Raw genomic sequence first — 22,187 nt, 5'->3', positions numbered from 1 at the left:
GTGGGAACAAAAGAAGACAAAAGAAAAGCTGCCATTTTGATAGTTTGATATATTATGGATGGATGGATTACAAAAAAAGATATCAAAGACAAATTTAAATTGGCAGAGAGACAGACACAAGGAAATACAGACTTAAATGAAAGAAAGCTTGGTTTGATTCACACAATGACCAATAGGATAAACCCTCCCAGTTTTGAGGAGGGAAGGGGGTGGTGGGGATTCAAACTAAGGCAGGCTTTACAGTGAGTCAAACACTCTCAAAGACAGACTAGAGACAGTCTCCACAGGGCTAAGATATCAGGCTTTCTGTGACTGAGATCTGGAGCTTCTTTTTAAAACCTAAAAGCAAAAAGCCTAAAAAGAGAAAGTTAGACTGAGAAAGTAAGAAAGAGACATCGCTTGTCCGGGGGGATGGAAAACTGATCCAAGTTCACAATTTAGAAAACTTTAGTTGGGAGAGAGAAAAAAGAAGAGCAAGGACAAGCCTCAGGATACTACAGATTATGTTGCCATGGAAACCGAAACTTGGAAGCGGACGCAAGGACCACTGAAGGTGGACATCCTCCCTTGACTGCATCCTTGACACGTTACTGTCCTGCTGCGACCCTGTGGTGAGAGGTACATAAACCATACTTTTCACTGCTATAACACAAGTCAAAAAGCTATTTTTCAACGGCGTTACCAGTTGCAATAACTTTCTGAGTGTATTTAAAAATGTCAACTAACATAACAAATAGTATACGCACTGATTACAACTGTGTCATTCAAGAAAGTGAACATTTAAATTACCGTCGACAGGATGATAAATGCTTTGATAACGGACATTCTTTGCAGCGTATGTGAATACTATACAAGTGATATTATCATCTACCATTTGGATTTACTGAGAAAAGAGTAGATAAGTGAGTGCTGGTTCAACATATCCCACGTGGGCAGTAAGAGACTGACGGACATAGTGAGACTGAGTGACTCAGTGAGTGTCTGAATGACTAAGCACCGAGCCGTGTAATCCGACCAGCAGTAGTTGTACAGCTATTTAGGATTTCTGCCAGCAGTGAGGGTTTGATACCCACTGGGGCCACCCATAATAATAAAATATACGTGATCGAGGTACAGTGAGGTGTTCTGGATAAAGGTGTCACCCAAATTACTATAATTAGCGGCTGGAAGTTTCAGGGATTTAGTGTTGCGAGTGAGAGAATTAGTGAGTGATGACAGTGTGTTGTAGATGAACACTACTACACACTGTCATCAGTGAGATCAAGAGTCAGTTTAGTTTTTCCGTTGAATTTGAAAAAAAGAGAAAATGGCGAGATAAGGATGTACACAGTGCACTTGTGATCTGCGTGTACAAACTATCCTCTCTTCTTTTTATCTCTGTTTGTGTGTATTCTCATTTGTGTATTTGTGTGCAGTGATGTTGGAGTGTGAACACATGTGTGCATGGGTTTCTACCGTGTGCGTGCAGTGAAAGTTTTCCTTCTGATCCCTCTTACAGCTCTGGTGACTGCGCCACCTTGTACAGTGCGCTCTGGTGTCAAAGAGGATTTAGCACGCAGACACATTACACTTTCTTCAGCAACAGAAAACACTCCATTGTAAGCCTCTAAAGAGAGTAAAACTGGTATTTGATGGAAGCCGTAACAACATTAATAACGTGTGGAATGTACACATGAACAGGTTCTAAGAAAACACGGAGGAAAGCGGATTAAAACGGCAGAGTATGCTGATTTTTTCTGTAAAAATAAATTATCATAATTTCCCCCTTGCGTGGGATCAAAAATGGCTTAAATGATAAAGTATTAAACCACTCAACAGGCATTGGGCCTGCTGGTGCACCAGTCATTGCAATCTCATGCTGAGCAACCAAACATTGTTCTAAAGCCACAGAACAAGAATTTATTTTTGATGGATTGGTAAAGCTATAAAAAAAAGTATTTGGCTTGGATGTATGACATTTGTAAACATATATAACACCAAAACAATCTGGATCAAACTGGTACAGAATATAAGTGTGATTCAATCAGACATTGTGAAAAAAAGGCAATTTTAGCAACCTTAAAGGTGCTATTTGCGGGACTCATTAATACAGCGTTAATACAGTGTAAAGATAAGGTGGAGCTGAGAATGAAGTCCCTCTACCTCTCCCCCCACGGGCCGGCTAATGGTCGCCGCCCTACACTGCACTCATACGGTGGTTTCCACTGATAACACCGTCACCACCACAGACTGTATAAGATCTGAACGTAGTCTTCATGACGTCACTCATAGGTTTCTGAAGAAAAAGAACGTTTCGGCCATCGCCATCTCGGCAGTGACGCAGCAGAGCACACAGCTAACAGCGAGCAATCTAAGATGGCACCCACCAAAGCGGCCAAGAAGGCTGCTGCTTGGTCCCGACCCAAGGCGATGTCGCAGAAACATCGGGCCCAGCACCCTCCAGTTCATCCGGGTTAACACTGTCAGCTCCGTCAGCACTGTTGCCGCACCATTAGCTGCTAGCCACCAGCTCAGCCGTCGCCACATTGAGAGCCGTCTGGAGGCACGAGATATGCCCATTTGTAATTGGTGATTTTGGGCTATACAATATAAACTGAAATTAATTGAATTGAATATGCTCTACATTTCTATTTGAGCACCTTTAAAGCTATTTCAGGGGGAAAAAGGTCAAAGCTACATGTTTAGGGGTTTAAACAAACTTTAAGTGCAAATGGAAGGTGATGTTAATCACTGCAGCTAAGTAGTGTCATCCTGATCTGAAACGTGAAACCCTGTGCTATCATAGCATCTCTAATTGCCTCTCATCCTCCACTAAAGCACTTAATGTTGCAGAGGCAAAGGAGTTGCCTAACATTCTTGCCAGTACTTAGCTTGGAAAGCATTATATATGGGCTGCTAGTCATTATCAAGATGGATTGTGGTGACAAATGGCTGCCCAAACGGCCTAAAGCAGCCTCCTGGCAATATTGGCATTAGACACATTTACAGAGAAAAAGCCCCCAAAACCGCCCCCCCCCCCCTCCCAAACTGTTAATGAGCCAACAGCCGAGCGTAGTTTGGGAAAATAGAATCCGCAAATGCAGATAATGACATGGTTCCTCTTTGTAATTGACTCCAAGTGAAAACATTTCATTTACCTCTCTTTCCCTCTCTATATCCTGTGTGTGTATGCACATGTGTGTGGTCACGTAGCCTGTGTGTGTGTGTGTGTGTGTGTGTGTGTTTGTGCTCGCGCGCGCGTGCGTGTGTGTGTGTGTGTGCGTCCGCGTGTGTGTGTGTTCAGCTACCCTTGTGTGATTGAGGTTTGAGCTGCACGGTGAATTAAATGCAGTTCTACTGTAATTAACTGCACTTACCAGTCTGTGTATGAGACTTTCTGACGCACCAATAATTGAGGCATCAGGTTTTGTTTGTTTTAACCTGCCTTTGAAGACATGCTGGGAAGATGTTTCACATGGTTTAGTGGAAGTACATCTGTGTGCACACATTTGAAAGTCTTGAATGGATTATTGTGCCTTTTTTCAATTGTTTAAGAAGAGAAAATCTAAAATATTAAAATATCTTACATCCAGTCTGGAGATTTTCTTGACTAATTTTCCGTCTTTGACTTACGGGGGGAAAAAAACCATTGTTATGCAGTCAGACAACAATGCCTTCGTATTATCATTTCATTACGAAAAACAAAACACAAGTTCCCACTGATGATAATAGTTGTTTTCCAAAAGGCTTGTTTCTTGCTCAGCACTCTCTCTGGTATTTGTTTCTGGTATTTGTAATTTCTTTAGAGGTCTTAATTTTGGAACCAAAGTCCGCCACAGTTCAGTGGAGCATATCCCCAATTTGTGGTTCTGGTCAAATATAAAGCTCTGTTTGAGGACAATATTGGTGTTCAGCGGACAGAAAGGTCCGGTTCAGTTCTGCCTCAGCATTAACACACATAACCACAGTCTCCTTCCGTCTCCGGGACTCTGTGGTGATTAGTGCTGAGCACCAAGCAGAGACAGACAGATAGATGGGCAGAGAGAGACAGACGGGACAGGAAATAAATGAATAGAAAAACAGCTTGTGGAGCGATAAACAGTTGTAGGAGGAGGACGTATACTACGCATGAAGCCCAAGTGATGTTGTTTTTGTTTCCCAATGGGCCATCTGTCCCAAACCCCACCATCTCTTCAGCCCCTTCCCTTCTATCTCCCAACCCAAACCACTAACCACCTTAGGGGCTCCCCCCGAAGCCCATGAATCCCTGCCCCAAAACCGCAATTTGTCTCACAGCAGAGATTGATTAGAATGGCTTAGCAGAGCCGACACTATCATACTTAGGCAGAGTTTGGGAGTGCTGCTGCTGGCTGCATAGGCCATCCGTCACGCTCTATGTACACAGTCGGTCAGGTCATCCTTCAAAAGTCCCCGGGGCATCGCAGACTGTAGCTCACCGGAGTCAAAGGGTGCCTCTTTAAAAGATGGACAGCGGGAGAAACGGAGAACAAGAGGCTGCACGCTGAGGCTGAGCCGGTTCCCCTGAGCAGGGGCTCGTGCTTTTAAATACAAAGTCAGCAGGAATGAGAAGGAGCAGCTAACAAATGAGACCGTGGTGTACATGGAAGGTAGATCAGTGGAAGATGGAGTGGGGTCATGACTCCCTGATGCAGTAGTTGGTGAAGGACCCAGCGGGAGTCTTTGGTTTAGTTATTCTAACCTTAGGATGGGCCTGAGTGGCCGTGTGTGCTCGCTTGTGTGTGCATGTAAAAAACGTGTGCCTATAAGAAGAAAAGCTGAAAACTGAACTGCAGTTTCCGTCTCGAAAATTCAGATATTTAAAATTTGGCAAAACACAAAAAACACATCGCTGTAGATACCTGGCTCCATCACGGCATCAAGCTGCAAGTACAAAAATGCTCTTCTTGTGTAGCAAATGGGCTCCAATTGAATTTCTTTGTGCAACCCTGTGTTGCATTATGAGAATAAATTATCGCTGAATCCTTTCCACATGTTTTTATTTTTTAAATCTATTACAGTAAAACAAAAACAAGAGATCCGATTTGCACAAGAAAGTGTTACAAAGTCCGGTGTCTATGTAACTACAACATATGTATATCTCCTGATATCCTAAAGAAAAAGTCTGCTTAGAATGCAAACTACATTTCTGCAAGATGGACAAACAGCTGCTGTCTAGCTTACGTTAGGCGCTGCCGGGATAGTGATATACTGACTCGCCATCTCATGCATTTTGGACAGAGCTGCCATGACCTCAAGGTCAAGGGCAGAAAAAAAGGAGTGGATTACGATAAAGTAATTTGTACCATGTCAGAGTGATTTGCAGGTCCAGGAAAGGGGACATATAAATGTGTACAGCAAAGAAGAGTCTGTGAACGGGAACCGCCAATGGCCTTCAGGCAGTTTGGTTCTCTGTCAGAATTTCTGACTCGATGTCATGCAATGCTTGTCAAGAGCAACATCTGCTGTAAAGATGCTCGAGTGATGGTCAACAATGTGCTGCCGCAAACTCTGGCAGCATGCACACGGGCAGATACTCCATCCTCAATGGCAGAGTACTCCTTTATCTAAATCATCTTTTACATTATGGCGATTGTGGACACTCTGGGTCATTCTCAGTTCAGTTTGCTGCTGCATAGTATATCACCAAAGAATAGAACGAGTGGACTCCCAAAGGGTATCCGTTAGAGTTCCCCAACTCTTCCCCTAATAACATGCAGATGGGCCTCCCTAATGCCTGTTTACATATCTGCGGCATAGTTCACGACTAAAGTAAGCAAAGCCCTAATTATTTTACCCGGCGACGGGACCAATAAAATCAACTTCCCCTTCTCGTAATGGGTGTTTAAGTGTATCCTTTGATGGCAGGGCTTTGTTTATTTTTGGAAGAGTTGCGTAGCCGAGAGGAAAGCAAATAGAAGTAATGACACAGAGATGGTGACAAATGAGGGACCTGGTGATGGATTCATTTCCTCAATGATTCCTTGAAGGCTGGACAGCAACATGAATACAGATTCACATAAATGCAAATATGAAGGTGACATAATTATCCGGTTTGCAATTGTACAATTTTCATGTATCATCACGTAGTGCTGGAATTAGAGTTACAGCAGCTTTGGTGTGAATAATTTTTTGAAATTCTGTTCTACAGATGTTTTATTTTTCCGAAAGCATTTTTTTTTATTGTATCAGTTTAGAAATGTCACGCATAGTAATGTGCCTCTCTCTTTTTCCAGAATGCTGTGGAGAATAACTATCCCAGTCATACTGGCTGGGGTATTCTGCATCACTGCAGAGACCAAAAAGCACCGGCCCCAGGGATCCATCCCGTCCCCGTACAAGACCAAAGGGAACCTGTCCTCAGAACGTCACCACCGGCTATTGCAGCAGAAACCAGAGGTGCTGTCCTCCAGCCGAGAGGCCCTGGTGGTGACGGAGCGTCGCTACCTTCGCAGGGACTGGTGCAAGACTCAACCCCTCCGTCAGACGATCAGCGAGGAGGGCTGCCGCAGCCGCACCGTGGTCAACCGCTTTTGCTACGGCCAGTGCAACTCCTTCTACATTCCCCGCCACATGGGCCCGAGCTCGGGTGAAGGACAGAATCGAGGCCAAGCCTCGGGCTCTGGAAGGAAAAGCCATAACAAGGCCCAGGAGCCGTTCCAGTCCTGCTCCTTCTGCAGGCCACACCGCATCACACAGCTCACGGTGCGGCTAGACTGCCCGGACCTGCAGCCCCCGTTCAGACACCGTAAGGTGCAGAGGGTCAAACAGTGTCGCTGCATGTCTGTAGATGTGAGCGGCCATGGGAAACTGTGAAGGACTAAGATGGCCTTTAAAAGTTTGAACGACACATTATCTGTCAAAAGGCAGACATCCACAACCTTTGCCAAACAAGGACTGGCTCCAAGTTGAACTATGCTGCGCTGTGTACTACCATACAATGCCATGAAACACAGAACTGGTATTACTAAACAAAGGCTCAACGGTGATTTAATCAAAGATAGCAGCCATGTTGGCAAGCGGATGCTGTTGAAAGAGACTGATTCAAGTGGCTGCACAAGAGACACTGATGATGAAGTAGCCCATTTTAAACATTAAGCCACTTTTCCCTCCCGGTTATTTCTAGTTTATATAAACCTGAACATTTCTACATTTGTCATTCGATTCCTTTGTGATAAAGGAAAGAAAGAAAGTGCCTCGGAGTTTTGAAAACTACAAACCATAAAGGATGATGCTGATAATTCAGTGTTTTAAAGAAACCGTAGAAATAGTGTGACCTCCCCATTAATGTAATAAGACATGTTTATATGCAGGTGGATCTACAGTAATTACACAGTTTGCCACAATGTTTTAACGTGTTTTATAAGTATTGTATCTGTTATCCTGTATATTTCCCTTGACTTCGATTATGTCCCAAATGATACAAAAGCTGTTGTAAAGGAAAAAGATTTCAAGAAACATGAAGCAACACAGCATTGACCAGTGGAATCCACCTTGGACACAAGCCTGGCTGTATGCTGTACGCTGTACATGTGCCACAAATATACTAGCCAGTAGGAAAAAAAACATACTGCAGCATGTGTAATGGAGGTGCAATGCAATATATACAGTATATCTATTTTATGTATGTGTGCAAGTATATGTGAAAAGTATATTAAATCTATTTCATACAAAATAGTGGTGTTTCGAGTGCATGTAGTTCTGTACCAATTAATACACAGATGGACACATGATTAATGAAAAAAAAGTCAGCAATCGCAGATTTCTTTTAAATTTAAAAAGGTATGTCATTTCTTTTATTCAATAAATATATATATTTTTTTTATGACAAGGGTTTCAATCAAAACACATTGTTGGTATTGCACATGAACATTACATGTTGCTATTGTTTCATTTGCATATGGGAGTTCACACACACACACACACGGTAGGAAAAGCACATCTCACTGCATAGGGTTTTTGCTTCAAACATAAAGCATTTTGACGTTACTGCGGAGTAAAACAAAAGTACGTTTATATATGATCATACGACTTAAGAATTTACCTTTTTTGATGAAGACATTATTCTACAATATGGGAGCTGCTATAATCATCACAAGGTTCGAAAGCAAGCTTGATGAAACTAGTAAGCGTAATGTTATCATGTCTCAGCTCATGTAAAACAGATTATCTTCTTAACATGTAACATTTAATTACAGGTGATATGTCTCTGATCTCCAGCACTGATTTGACCCCTCCACTGTGCGATAAGGCACTTTCAGTCAGGCAGGTGATCCATGCCGACAGTGTAGAAATGTTATAAAATTCTGTGCTTTTCACCATTAAGGGAAATATAAAGAGGAAGTGCTCATTCCTTACTATATATAAACTTGGCTTAGGAATTGCACTAAAAATGAAAATAGACTACATATGGCTTATAAAATACTAAGTAAGATTGGATACAGTGTCGCTACAAATTTCAGACTCCACTGTGTATTTTCTAGCAACAACATCTCAGTTTAAGTATGTATTTTGGTGGCAATGTATAATTTAATTATGCAAGTGTTATGAAAGGGTTCATTCCACTTTTAAACAATATAATATCCACTTTGAACCAACTCACAACAAACAGGTCTAAATCAATTGAAAACAAAATGACCGATGAGTCAGGTCGGATTGTACTGGCAGTGCTTGTGCAATAGGCTGGGCGATGATAACTTTCCATTCTCTGCTTCAGATCTTCTGACCCAGTTTTGCTTTCTGTGGAGTAAAAAAACAGACCCGAGTTATTTACAGCTAGCAGCACTGGCACTCATGAGTGTTGTTTCTTCAACACCCTGACAAGTGTTTGAAAGGAGACAATTTGCACCAAGAGAAGAAAAGAAAGAAAAGAGTGCAATATTGTTGGAGCTACATCAACACATTAAAGCACAGACGCAACCACATAGTATGGGACAACAAGTGCAGAGACCTACCATTCCAGTTGCATGTTTGGGTTTCACATTGTAGGACGCCTTCTCTTTGGCCTGTTTGAAGCACTCTTCAGCCATTTTGACTCTAAAGAACCATCAACAACAACAACCATCAGTTATCCTACGGAGACCTCAAAAGCCCCAAACTGGAGACAATCATTCACACTGCTAAAAAGAAAAAAAGATGCTGTAGAAAGAAGACCCCATTTTGGGTCATCTGGACTACGGTGATTGAGGTATTTGGTAATGTTGGACGCAGTGATCTCGGTTTGTCAAAGTGCCAGTGCTCCTACTTTGAAATGACTCATAGTTTACTACTGCAAGCAGAGAGCCAGCAGTGTCACTACTCATGTGTGCTTTAAAAAGACAAATTATCAGCATGTTGGCATTGAGTGAGGAACAACTCATACTAACAGACGTGCATCCTGCTCACGCATTACTCGGGTACTGTGTGTGCAGAGATGCATGTCCAAACAGGTAAGGATGAATATCTATAGTTCCACTGGAGTCGAAAAGCAAAACCAGCAGAGAGAGAATTGCGATGCTTGCCTCTAGCAAAGGGCAACGAGTTAATGCGTTTTAGTCTTTCCTACTGAACAAGCAAAGCTTGTGACATTTTGCTTCTCTTACAAATACATTTCACAATTCAATCTTCATTTGGCATAATGGACCAATTTGCTTTTTGTTGACATATGCAGCAGTATCTTTATATTCATCAAACCACTGGAAGCTATCTGGATGCTGCATGTGTTCTTTTCATTACTGGGGTGAGGACAAAGATTTGGGTCATTTAACCTCTTTTTCCTTCATGAATTTGAATGAATCCGATAGGATCTCCAGTGAACACGATGTACTGCAGGTTATTAATGGTTCAGGCACTTTTGCTTTGGGAAGGAACCTTGGTGCGTCTGTAAAAAGGTCAGAGAGTGGTGTACCCTTCCCAAAGACAAAGTGACTGAAAGGCCGCTGATATCGGAGCAGGATTTGATTTTAGGACAATAAGTTCCAACAGTTCTCTCAGTATCAAGTATAATGTCACATTCAGAAAAAGGGAACATCATCAAATTCTCACCGTTCCAGTAACATCAGCTTATTCTGCTTCTTCCACTGGTCTTTGAAATCAGTGGAAAACTCGTGCCAAATGGAGAAGAACGTGTTGGGAGAGACCTCTTTCTCTCCTGCCTTGGGTTTCACCGAGAAGGACACACTTAACTCCAAGAAGCTGAGGACAGAGAACAAAAACATTACTTCAAGACTAAACTATTACAACATGAAACAGACAGAGACGTACGCCAAGTGTTGTGAAACTTAGCCTTGCTAAGCAAATATGCGAAATATGAACGGTAATCTTGGAATAACATGCTTTTTCAGAGATTTCATTGTAGAGTTACTTAATAAAAATGCAAAACAATGACTTTAGAGAACAACAATGCACACAAAATGTTATTACTGCCCATAAAGAAGCAGAAACATTCTCTTTCTCTGACAGATCAACTTCCAAGATTAAAATAAAATGATTATACATCTCATATAGTGCTTTGCCACTCTTCTCCCTGGTGTGAAAAAGCTTTTATGCAAGTTTGTGTACATATAAATCGCACACACTGTTCTCAGCATGAGTGGGGAAAGAGAGGAATGAGAAAACATGTTCAACAAGGAGACAAAGACAGATCTGGCGAAAGGAAAGCGTGCATATGCCAGAGGATGACACATGTTCAAGTGTTAAATGCGGAGACCATTTGCAGTGGATCAATACAGAGGACAGGTTGGGGTCTCTTTGTTTGGAGTGTGCTATAGGAACACATTCCTAGCCAGCAGTAACAGAAGCCTGGAGCCAAGGCTGTCTACTCTCGCTCCGCTTAGATAAACAACACAGACACCACACACGGGGCCTCCCGTCTACCGAGGGCCCGCCATGATGGCCTGCACCTTCCATGTAACTGTAAGAACCAAAGATCCTAAATATTGACAAAGTAGCACGATTATATTTCTTTACTGTGAGAATAGATCACTTCAAACTGGATTGGATTTCCGATTCACAACTCAATGTTTCGCCGCTTGAGAAAAGGTCTAATGCAAACCCATGAAATGAAACCAAAGTGACGGCATTTTCTTTTTGTCCAGGAGACGCTATAGTAAAATAAAAATATATTAAAAAAAAAGGAGAAATCTCTTACATCTTCAGTGTGTCAGCCAGCTGGTTCTCTTGCGTCTCCAGTTCAGTTGTGGCTGTAAAGGACGGCAAAATTGGGAAAAGGAAAGAGCAGAAGTAAATACAGGATTAGGACTCATTCAGGATTTCCTGTTACATCAGGAAGCACATCTTTCACCCACGATGCAACTTGTATAAAAGGAGGATTCCACATGTCACCAGTACTTAAATCAACAGTCATCTCCAAGGTCAGTGCTGTGCCACCAGGTTATTAAGTGGTGGATCGTCCGCTGTTGCACAACTGACAAATGAGTGCTGCAGATTGCAGGACAAGTGCTTCTTTGTGCATGGTTACTTCCAATGGAGACAGACGACTGTGTGTGTGTGTGTGTGTGTGTGTGTGTGTGTGTGTGTGTGTGTGTGTGTGTGTGTGAAAGAGGTGTGAGCAAGCAAAAGAGAGAGAAAGCTCGGAGTTGGACTACATGGTACACATTAGGACATATTTGCAGCAGGCCACAACATTTATCTCGATAGGCCATCAGGATCATTTTAACTGTGTTATAAATGATGATATAAGAGAACAGCAGTGCAATGTGACAGCCTCAGTCAAGAAAAGGCTGCAGGTCACTACTTATCAAATTTCAGACCCATGCTGATTTTTAAATATATCGTAATGGAGTCAATCCAGCTGTTTCTTTTTTATTTATTTTGCTGGTCTATATCTTAAAGTTAGACATCCAGTGCTCTCCCACACAGATTCTCCGTCCCCTCAACGTCAATTATCTTGAAACTGATGCTGCCTTAAACTGTCAAATGGTCAGAAATGACCTATGGCCTCCTCGTGGCTTTCCAAGACAGACATGACAGTAGATGGGATGGAGAATTTGTCCTGGCAGAAATCTATGTTCTGCTATTATCCCGAGAATATCTGGTTGCTACGTGTAATTGAAGCCAGAGCCACATCTAAAGATCTCAGACAAACCCTTTGAGCCCAGCACTGTGCTTTACCATTCCACAGCGCCAAATGACTCTCATGATCGTGTCCCCTTCTCTGCTGACGGCGTAATAAATGATGACAAATTAATAAATAATAAGAATGGGGCTTGCTAGAAGCGTCTCAATATCAGAACTTGCTTTGTCCTTTGAGGAAAGCCGTTTTAAGATTCTACTATAACTCAGAACCGCAAGATTCTGCGACGTCAAATCCGTTTCTAGAAATATTGAATATCAAGTAAAACAGACCAACTCTCCCTTTGATTAATTTTCCCCTTAATGATCACTTGGAATTCAATTTGATTAATTGTGTTCTTATCTACTAAGAAAATGTGGCAGTGGTGGAAGAATAATTCAGATCTTTTACAATAGTACATTGCAGAAAGACTATGGTACTTTTAGTTAAGAGTTTGAATACAACGCATCAGCATCAAAATATACCTAAAGTATTTAAAGTACAAGTACTTATTATGCAGTATTGTCCATTTCAGAACCAAATATATTCCTAGATTCTAATTATTGATGCATTGCGTTCATCACTTTTCAGGTGGAAAGGTGGAGCTACTCTAAATTTCTTTAAAAACTGCAGTAGCTTAACATATACTATCATATCATATATTTTGTATAAATAATCAGAATAAGTAAAGCAACTAAAGCTGAAATTGGTAGAGTTTTCTTTTTATGGCATCATTGTGCAAAACGTTGCATAATCACATTTCAGGATATTGTAATTTTAATGGTAGCCCAGGGAAGCTTGTATTCTGGAAAAGGCAGAAATTATTACAGTAACCTCCGCCAGAAATCACTTCAAACATCATTCCGATATCGACTGTGATCCTGATGCCGTTTCTAGCGGCAATTCTATGAGAATAACATTGTTTTCGTTGCCAACTTCCCAATGATTCAACGCTCTAGCCCATTAAAACATCTCCAAATTGTATTAGACATGGTGAGAAAATGATGCTAATAGTTTAGCCTCCAGCCAACCAGTGCTGCGAACTTGCCACACGCACAACCTTGATCAGAGGGCTCAACTATGAGCAGCATTTTCTCTCCTTCTCTGAAACAGTGTTCCTTTTTGGGGGGTTTGCTTTGTAGTGTAAGCAGTTCTTGCCAAGGCTGGAATACAAACTTTTCCTGCAAGATATTCTGTCAAGCAATCAGGGTTTCACCGAAGGGACGTTCACGCACATCTGCATTTGAAATTACTGTTGATTGGCCAAAGTCGGGCTTGATTTTAAGTTTTCACTTGAATTACAATGTGCCGACAATATTCCTACCCCAGCTATAAGTATAATATTTAATAGTAATACTTAGTTACTCTTCGTTTACAGATAATGTCTTTTTAATATGTGACTTTACCATAATGTATATACTGTATGTTGATTTTAACCGCAATCTGCCTACATGAGGTGACATCCTAAGCATCAGAGTTGTCGTCAGGAGAAAAGGGAAGGAGGGTTTGACATCAGCCTTACTAATCTTTATGTCCATCAGAAACAGATTATCACATGGCCAGTGCTCTCTTGCTAGTCACAGGGACTCCATCAAAGGCCTGCATGCATGAGAATTTGTGAAGCGAGCGGGGAAAATCGAGCTAGACCAAACAGCCAAGCTCCAACAAGTCCGCTCCCACTGTTATTCTGTGGTTAGTTTCATGGTCAGAAAATAAACAAAAGCGGTTTAAACTGTGGAGCCAAAAACAGTTTAACCCCAGGCTTTTTAGAAATTACAGAAATAACAAAAATAAGACATTTGGCTGTTGTTCTTTTTTCACCGCCGCAGTGGAGGAACCCCAAGAATCCCGTCTGGAGCCTTCAGAGTCACATGTCCATGTTACGGCGCTCGCACTCTGCTCTCAGAGGAAAAACCTCGTCATTTGCATCAAAGAGAGAGCTCCCATATTTCTCTCAGCCACAGAGAAAAAGGGAAAGAAAGGGGTGGACATGAGGAGAGATGCTTTCATCTGCAGACTTCCTTTAAAATGGACAGTGAGCATTACCACGGAAGAACATATGCTATATATTATACTCTCATCTGAATACAAAAGCAGTTTGAAGAGAGAACTGCGAGTTGGGTCCGTCAGATAGATTGGTCACAGCCAACTGAATGTAGCCAAGGTCAAAGCCAATGCTACATAAAGAATGACATTTGGCTTGTTATGATAAAACGAGCATAACAGACTAAGGCGCACACCTTTGAAATATACCTCAATATCCCAATATTGTTGTAGACGTCGGAATTATGGAGGAGAGAAAAAAAAGCATGTCTGTGTGACATCTGAGGGACATGACGGATAAACACGACTACATTTCAGTGGATTTTATTGGAGAACAAAGATGTAACTTTTAGCCTCCTTCAGGTCTTAAAATGCTGTTTGTGGCAATTTTGGTCAGTCTGTCGGCCATCTTGGTCCAGACTGAAAGATCTCAGCAATTACAAGATGGATTGAAATGTCCATGGTGCCAAGAGGATGAATCCTAAAGATTTGGTGATCTGATTTTTCTTCTAGCATCCTTCTAGCGTCACAGGTTTTCCATCCATCCAGAGACGTATGTCAACATCTAGTCGTTGGATTGGCACAACACCTGTTAACTAGCACCACCATAAGTTTGACATTTTGAGAGAAATGTTTCAACAGATATCGCATGGATTGCACAACGGAGCGAAGGAATGAAGTACAGAAAGAAGAGGTAATGGAGGCAACGGGGGGGGGGGGGGGGGGGGGGGTTTATACTCTTCTCTGATATAAAAAAATATATAACAGGAAAAGCAGACAGGGTGGAAAAATAAAAGGAAGACGGAAACTAAGGAAAAATCCTATACAGCAGAAAAAAAGGATACATATGAAAATAACATATGACATCAAAAGTACGTGAAGTAAGTGAAATGGATAAAAAACAAACAAGTGGGTTTTATTCCAGTATCTCAGGAATTCAGCTGTGTTCTCCGCAGTCAATTTAACAGACTGTAAGACAGGTTCATCTTAGGACATCCTGCATCTCCCTCTGAGGCAGCGCAAGGTATACTCTGTTTTATAAAAAGGTAGAGATCAAGATAAAAGACCCAGCAACTAGCAGTCATAATCCACCAAGGCATACTTGAAACAATAGCTGTGAGTTATTCAATACACCCTGGTATAAACAGATGTCCCTATGGAAACAACACTGAGTGAACCCTTGTGTGTGTGTGTGTGTGTGTGTGTGTGTGTGTGTGTGTGTGTGTGTGTGTGTGTGTGTGTGTGTGTGTGTGTGTGTGTGCGTCAACCAGAGAAAAGCATGAAACGGATTTGGAAATATATCTGAAGACATAGAAGACTTCACCTTTCTGATTAATGAGCTGCTGCACAAACTCTCACGCCACAGATGCCTTTTCGGCGTGGATATGCCAGCTTTTGGAATCAGGAGGAATAAATTATTTGCTTTCTTTTATGTTTTAACTCCTGATGGTAACACAGATGAGCAAACCATCCATCCATTCATTTTCAATACCGCTTATCCTCATTAGGGTCGCGGGGGCGCTGGAGCCTATCCCAGCTGACATAGGGCGAAGGCAGGGGACACCCTGGACAGGCCGCCAGTCCATCGAGGGCACATGTAGGGACATACAACCATTCACTCTCACATTCACACCTATGGGCAATTTAGAGATCAATTAACCTGCAGCATGTCTTTGGACTGTGGGAGGAAGCCGGAGAGCCCGGAGAGAACCCACGCTGCCACGGGGAGAACATGCAAACTCCACACAGAAGGACCGCTCCGACCGGGAATTGAACCCGCGGCCCTCTTGCTGTGAGGCGACAGTGCTAGCCACTACACCACCGTGCAGCCCCAGATGAGCAAACCGTATATGCTTAAACAGACGATCCATCATTATCAGAATAAGGCTGGCGTTAATCTATATTTTAATACTCAAAAATGCAATAGACAGATTATCAATTATTTTAGAACTTCCATATCAAGGCTGTGGCGCTCAGCTATAAGCCAACTTTGTTCAAACTAAACACGTTAAGTTTTAGAAAATGTTTTCTCAAAAAGGAGTTAATAGAACAGTGTATAATAATAATAATAATAATAATAATAATAATGTACACTTTTATTTATCCCACAGTGGGGAAATTCTTCTTAACCCATCCTTGGTTATTAAGGAGGATGGGGGTTCAGTGTTTTGCTCAAGGACACTTCAACATGCAACTATGGGCAGAGCGGGGATCGAACCGGGTATCTTGTGGTTGGGTGACGACCACTCTCCCCCATGAGCTACAGCCAACCCCTCTATCTACGACTAAAAATAAATTCAGACTGTTCTCATACAGCGTTCAATTTACGAAAATGAATGCACTGCAATTTGTAGTTATCCCACAAAATCAATTTGTATGTTATCCAATTAATCATGAACCAGGAAGTATAAAGAACGCAAAAACCGACACAGGATGAGTGGGAGGGGAGATGATGAGCTAGAAGACCGCTGTTTTCCGTAGTTATTTTAACCCAAAGGTATCTAAACCTAATCAAGTATTTCACAGTTTATTTTGAAGAGACTGTAATAAGCAGAAATTGTCACGTGTTGCTGGACCTTTGTTGGAAAAAATATTAGGAACTTTTATTACAAGACATACAAACCGTTGAACTACAGTGCCCATGTTCATGGTAATGAGACATGTCCAAAAAACTATTAAAAGAACATCAGTGAACCACACCGTTGCTTTAAGTGACAACAATGGAGTTGTGGCACAGAGCAATGAGATATATCTGGCTTGGCTACACAGACAACACGTATTAGTAGGATCAGTTCATTGTTGATTTTGTTTTTTCCATGGGATTTGTTTGAAAGAAAACCAAAAACTGAATATCCTTTAATGAGGTGAAAGACTTATCAATCATCAGCTTCAACGGATTTGAAAAATGGGCTCACCTTGGCTAAGAAATTCCTCCATCTTGCCCGCAAAGGGTTGCAGGTTCTCTTCAGAGGAAAATTTGCTAACTTTCTCCGTCTGAGCTGAGCATGCTGAAACAACAAGAGATGATCATGTTGAGGGGAAAATAGTCTTTCAGCACATCAATATGTTATCCAGCTTTTCTTTTGGAGTTACAAACTCCACTGCGTGCAAAGCTGAGTCGGCTTTGAAAAATCTCTCCTGAATTTCTGCTGAATAAGTGTCGGGATAGACATAATGACCCATAATGACTAATAAGGCACCCCCAGGATCCAGGAAGGCCTTCGCTCTGATCCCGGGAGAAACGTATCGTCACGCTCTATCTGCAATCATAACGGATACACAAACTCTGCTCAAGTGCCTTGGAGGTGGAGAGGCCATGAGGCGCTTCAGGGAACGGGGAGGTCGGGACTGGGCTAGTGGTAATTCACAGACCATATGGTGCCTCAACTAAAAAAAAAAATTAAAAAAAAAAGGTACACAGTGAGTTCCCTCCACTGTGTTGCTTACTGATGTCCTCCAGGCCAGCCAAGGCCATTTCTGCACGCCTACCTATCGGAACCCCCCTCTGAGAACTGTCATCGTAGCCCACGTCTGTTCGAGCGCTCAGCTGGCTCCGCTAGGTAATGAAGAGGTCTGCAGGTATAGCATGTGATGATGTATTTATGTATGGCCACTGCCATTGGGGTCGCAGCAGACCCAAGTCCATTTCCCCTGCCAGCAACTCCGTCTTTATGAAATGCAAATAATGAACAGCCTAAAGAACCATTATGGCAGAGAAAGAAAAAATATATATATTTGGCAACACAGATCAGGCACCTGATTGGTTTAGCAGCAAAGATCCATAAAGCATGATAGAGAACAGACCAGGTTTGGGGAATAGTCGATCGAGCTGCAAGCTCACATACACACTCACACGCCTGCACACATACGGATACACAATGCCATTTTTTACCACCTGTAGACACTTCAAGTCCTTGGAAAGTGTTCGGAGTGCTGAGTGACTTGAGAGAGTAATGAAAGGGAGTATTTCCCAACTGCCTCATTCATTAGGACTCTTTACACTCAACCAATCAGTTTGGCATGTCAAGCATAATCCAACTTCCACACTTAATAACATAACTCACTCGACCATATTGTTTTTATAAGCCACTTTTATGTTTACTAGTTTTATATAATGTCCTGTATGTGATTATATGTATTACACCAAAATCCAACACATGAAGTCCCTACATGAAGAAACCCTCATCATATGACTACTTTTTTACTTCATTGAAAGATGACATTATTGTAATCATAGTTCAATGGACATTCTGACTTGCTCCTTGGATTGTGAAACCCACTAAGATATAGTCATGGAAAAGTTATGCGATAGATGAACCATGTGTATAGATTCAGTAACTAATTGAAGAACTGTCTGTCTGATGAAAGAAACAAACGTGAATTAATTAAAGAGTCAAGAAGTCAGCCATTAACCAAATCCGTCCTTTCATGAATCATATTTAGGACAGCCCTGGGCAGAGTGCACAGCATGCACAGAGACATGCAGGAGCATTCTGAAACTCTCTTTAAAATCGCCTTGTTGGCGATGCAGAGCTCTTGGAGTCTCTTCCAGACCACTGAATAGCTGCTGAACCTTTGATAGTGTGCACAGGTACTGTAAGTTCGCCGACCTTTATAATTTTATCTCCATTTCATGAGGACAGTAAAGGCACGCCAGGTCCAACAGGAGTCTACATCTGACAAGTCACATCTGCTTATGGTTAGTTTGTCTGTACGACAAACAGATGCTATCTCTCTGGTGACCCGCCTCTACGATCCGGCACATGACCATAGCCGGTCAGGTTATTTTCCATTGTGCTAGGAGATGTGTGCATGGATTAATACATAACCTATTGCTAGATGCAGTTCCATATATATCCATAGATACGTCAAGGCCAACTTCACAATCGGTTTATCAGCTTGTTGTAAATATGCAGTATAAAGGTTTTGGATATGGAAAACTGAGGAAAGTAGGTTGACGGTAATACCATTGAGGTCTTTCTTCAGCTTGCGCAGATCTCTTTCAAAGTCCTCAAACTTCATCTGGGAGGCCTGGAAAAGGTCCTGGGGCTCGGGCAGAGAGTAGACACACGTCTCTCTGCCAGCATCCTGATAAAGCACAAAACACACACACCAGTGTCAAAGTCAATCTTCCTCAATTGAGAGAGGGCCTCTCTATACACTATAGACATCAGGCAAGATTGAAATTAATGTCCTCAGAGTCCGACATCTTCTTATCAACAGTTCCAACATCCCAGAGAAGATATGGCTGAAACTACAGCAGATAATGACCATGGAGCTTGGTGCAGAAAGTACACTGCAATTCTCTTCATCAGAGTTACTACGAGGCCGCTGTGAGTGCTACAGCCATGTCATGCAGGTTGATTTTGGCAAGCAGCACTGCACTGAGTTCATCTCATCTGGAGAACCTAATTATTTACACTAGCGCTCCTTTGGATGCTGTGCCAATGAACAGACTGCAGGTTTGAATGAACCCAGACCAAAGCAGAGCGAGAGATGAAGAGTGAAAGACAGAAAGAGAATTATAAGAGAGCCAAGGGACGAGAGAGATTTGTTTCTGCTGTAAATGAGGAAAGAGAAAATAAATAATGCGATAAAGCATAAGCCATGGTATCCTCTGGCAAGAGAGGAGATGAAAAGAGAGCTCTGGAAGGATTTCTAAGCAAATCAGACTAAATTCAAATAAACAGGAACCAAAACATACCTCATCAAAGTGCCTTAGATAGTAAGCAACAATGTAGGACAAAAGACTCTTGGAGTTATCCTGAAAGAAAGAAAAAGATCCAAATAAATAAATCCCTTTATTTATTAATTCAATCATTTTGGAGCGGGACGTTATAATTTGTGCAGACAGCGGTCGTAGAAGTCGTTTGATGAATCATGGCATTGGAGGAGCAATGCAAGAAAACATGAGTGGGCTGGGATGGCTTTTCATAATTTAGAGTTTAGCAAAAGTTTGATGTTCTTTATGGATACCTTACCCAGTCCACCACCACAAAAACACAAACCACTGTGTCCTTATACGGCAGTGCCAAGGGCACGCTGAGCACGTTGTGATATTAAATAACAGCAAACAAAAAGGCCTCTCCCTAAATCTGCACAGCTACGGTCCTTATGTTTGGCAGCAACGGTCCCTTTCAACTTCTGGAGAATTATAAAACTGAGACCAGATTAACATTTAGAGTCGCCGTTTTCCCACACCACTCATTTTCTAGTACAATGTCAATTACAGAATAAAACCGTTTATGTGGGAACTCATAAATGATCATTTAAGGATTTTACAAAACTTGATACACACACTAGTTTCCTTAACACTTAATTGAGTGTATGCTCTTGTGGCCTGAGTGATATTTGCTTTCACCCCTGGGACACACAGACTCACACTGCTCTTGACGTCCTTCAGTTTTGGCAGAATATCCAAGGAGAAACCGTCGGCCTGCCCCCGAGAACGATTACCTCCGTTCATGAAGTTGCCAAAAGCCAGCACCAGGCCAAGCACCTGCAGTACACACTTACCACTCTGGAGAGTCTGATGCACACACACGCACACAAACAAATGAGATGAAGACGTGAAGGTTAAATAGAGTGACGGAAAAATAAAGGAAATGAGAAGAGGCCTCGTGGCTCACCTTGCACACTCTCTGAAGGATTTCTATTTTGCGGACGATCGAGGTGATACATTCATGGAAAGTTGACTGGAACAGGATGCAGAACACTCGTTCAGAGAAGTTGGGGATTTGGGATAACTGGAATAGAAACCTGATGAAGGCACAAGATCAGTCACCATAACATCTATTTAAAGACTCATGTAATTAATTTGGTTCTAAAGGTAGGTTTGGCTCGTACTGTTCGGGCTTGTCCAGTGGCTTGGCATCCTCCTTGTCTTTGGATGATTTAATATGCTTTTTAATGCCATCCATCTCATCGTTTTGGGCTCTCTGTAACATGAAAATGCAGATTAAGTTAAGATGGGAATGCATGTTATATAGGCACGGGAAACCAAGAAGTACTTAGAGTACAGGATACCATACAACTGTCCAAATATTTGAAAATAAATAAATAAATTATCCATAAAGTTTCACAGTTGACAATTATTTCTTACTCAAATCCAAACCTTGTTTAAGATACACTGTGCGTAAATAATTTGATCAGGGAAAAATAATTACTTAAAATTGAGCTCCTAATGCCAAACACATTGAACTGGAATCATACTTCTACCGTAGAAAATACACGGCTGTCTTTTAGACACTTTGTGTGCGTTTCTTTTATACTTGTATGGATTGGGGGTATAAAGTGTCCATTACGTACGATAGTGAAACACAATGTAAAAAAACTTAGAGAAAGCCAATTATCAATCTCATGCCGATGACAAACCACTGCATCCGTGAAACAAACTGTATTAATATAAATGGATGGGCCAATCATAAGTTGGGCAACAAAATTAAGTGCCAATCAGTATGATTGTTGTGCAATAACCTATTTCGCAAGGTCGCAAAGGTGTTTAATCTCCCCAGAAGCTTTATTCCAGCGTCACAAATCTTTAACAAATTAATAAATTGAGTAAATTTAGTTTTTTGCTGATGAAGAACGGCACCAGGACACTGCCAATACTAAATGGACATTGAGGTGATGTTTTGTCAATTGCCATTTTCGGAATAAAAAATTAACTTGACTTATTATTGACTCGACTTTGGAGCCAACATGGACAAGAAGTCCTTAACCTGGGAGATTTCTTCCCTGTGAAAGTTTTTTTTTCTGTTTTTTTTTGCAGAGTTTCTCCTGATCCGATGTGAGGTCCTGGGACACGGAGGTCGTATGTGTACAGATTGTAAATCCCTCAGGAGGCAAATTTGTAATTTGTGATTTTGGGCTATACAAAACAAACCGAATTGAATTAACAAGCTCAGAAAAACAATTCCATTTGAATATCTACAATTTTATGACAACTGTCCAACTCCATCTGCTGATCATGCAATGTGATCAAAAGCTCCACAGCAGCTAAACTTGCGGTGGATTTGTTTAGTCAGCTTCATTCCTTCATGTAGACAAACTTTTAGAACTTTAAAGAATGCTGCCGTTTTGTTCTCCAACTCAT

General features: G+C 41.7%; 2 protein-coding genes across 2 annotated transcripts in view; one reads left to right on the top strand and one right to left on the bottom strand.

Annotated features, from left to right (window-relative positions):
• Positions 1 to 270: 270 nt before the first annotated feature.
• Positions 271 to 7,584, top strand: grem2a (gremlin 2, DAN family BMP antagonist a). The gene is made up of 2 exons (XM_034552249.1): positions 271 to 618; positions 6,234 to 7,584. The coding sequence occupies exon 2, from the start codon at positions 6,235 to 6,237 to the stop codon at positions 6,811 to 6,813; it is 579 nt and encodes a 192-aa protein (XP_034408140.1). The 5' UTR covers positions 271 to 618; position 6,234; the 3' UTR covers positions 6,814 to 7,584.
• Positions 7,585 to 8,499: 915 nt separating this feature from the next.
• The window catches only part of LOC117744170 (formin-2), a 34,789-nt gene continuing 21,101 nt past the window's right edge, over positions 8,500 to 22,187 (bottom strand). Inside the window, exons 8-17 of the mRNA XM_034552317.1 lie at positions 20,939 to 21,030; positions 20,722 to 20,851; positions 20,475 to 20,621; positions 19,797 to 19,856; positions 19,060 to 19,180; positions 17,008 to 17,100; positions 11,126 to 11,177; positions 10,021 to 10,170; positions 8,952 to 9,033; positions 8,500 to 8,736 (exon numbers count right to left, since the gene is read on the bottom strand). Of these exons, the coding sequence (XP_034408208.1) occupies positions 8,710 to 8,736; positions 8,952 to 9,033; positions 10,021 to 10,170; positions 11,126 to 11,177; positions 17,008 to 17,100; positions 19,060 to 19,180; positions 19,797 to 19,856; positions 20,475 to 20,621; positions 20,722 to 20,851; positions 20,939 to 21,030 (954 nt within the window). The 3' untranslated portion in view covers positions 8,500 to 8,709. The remainder of the gene's footprint in view (positions 8,737 to 8,951; positions 9,034 to 10,020; positions 10,171 to 11,125; positions 11,178 to 17,007; positions 17,101 to 19,059; positions 19,181 to 19,796; positions 19,857 to 20,474; positions 20,622 to 20,721; positions 20,852 to 20,938; positions 21,031 to 22,187) is intronic.

Source organism: Cyclopterus lumpus, chromosome 15 (assembly GCF_009769545.1).
Source record: "Cyclopterus lumpus isolate fCycLum1 chromosome 15, fCycLum1.pri, whole genome shotgun sequence".
Lineage (NCBI taxonomy): Eukaryota > Metazoa > Chordata > Actinopteri > Perciformes > Cyclopteridae > Cyclopterus > Cyclopterus lumpus.
This window is presented reverse-complemented; position numbering and strand designations above follow the sequence as displayed.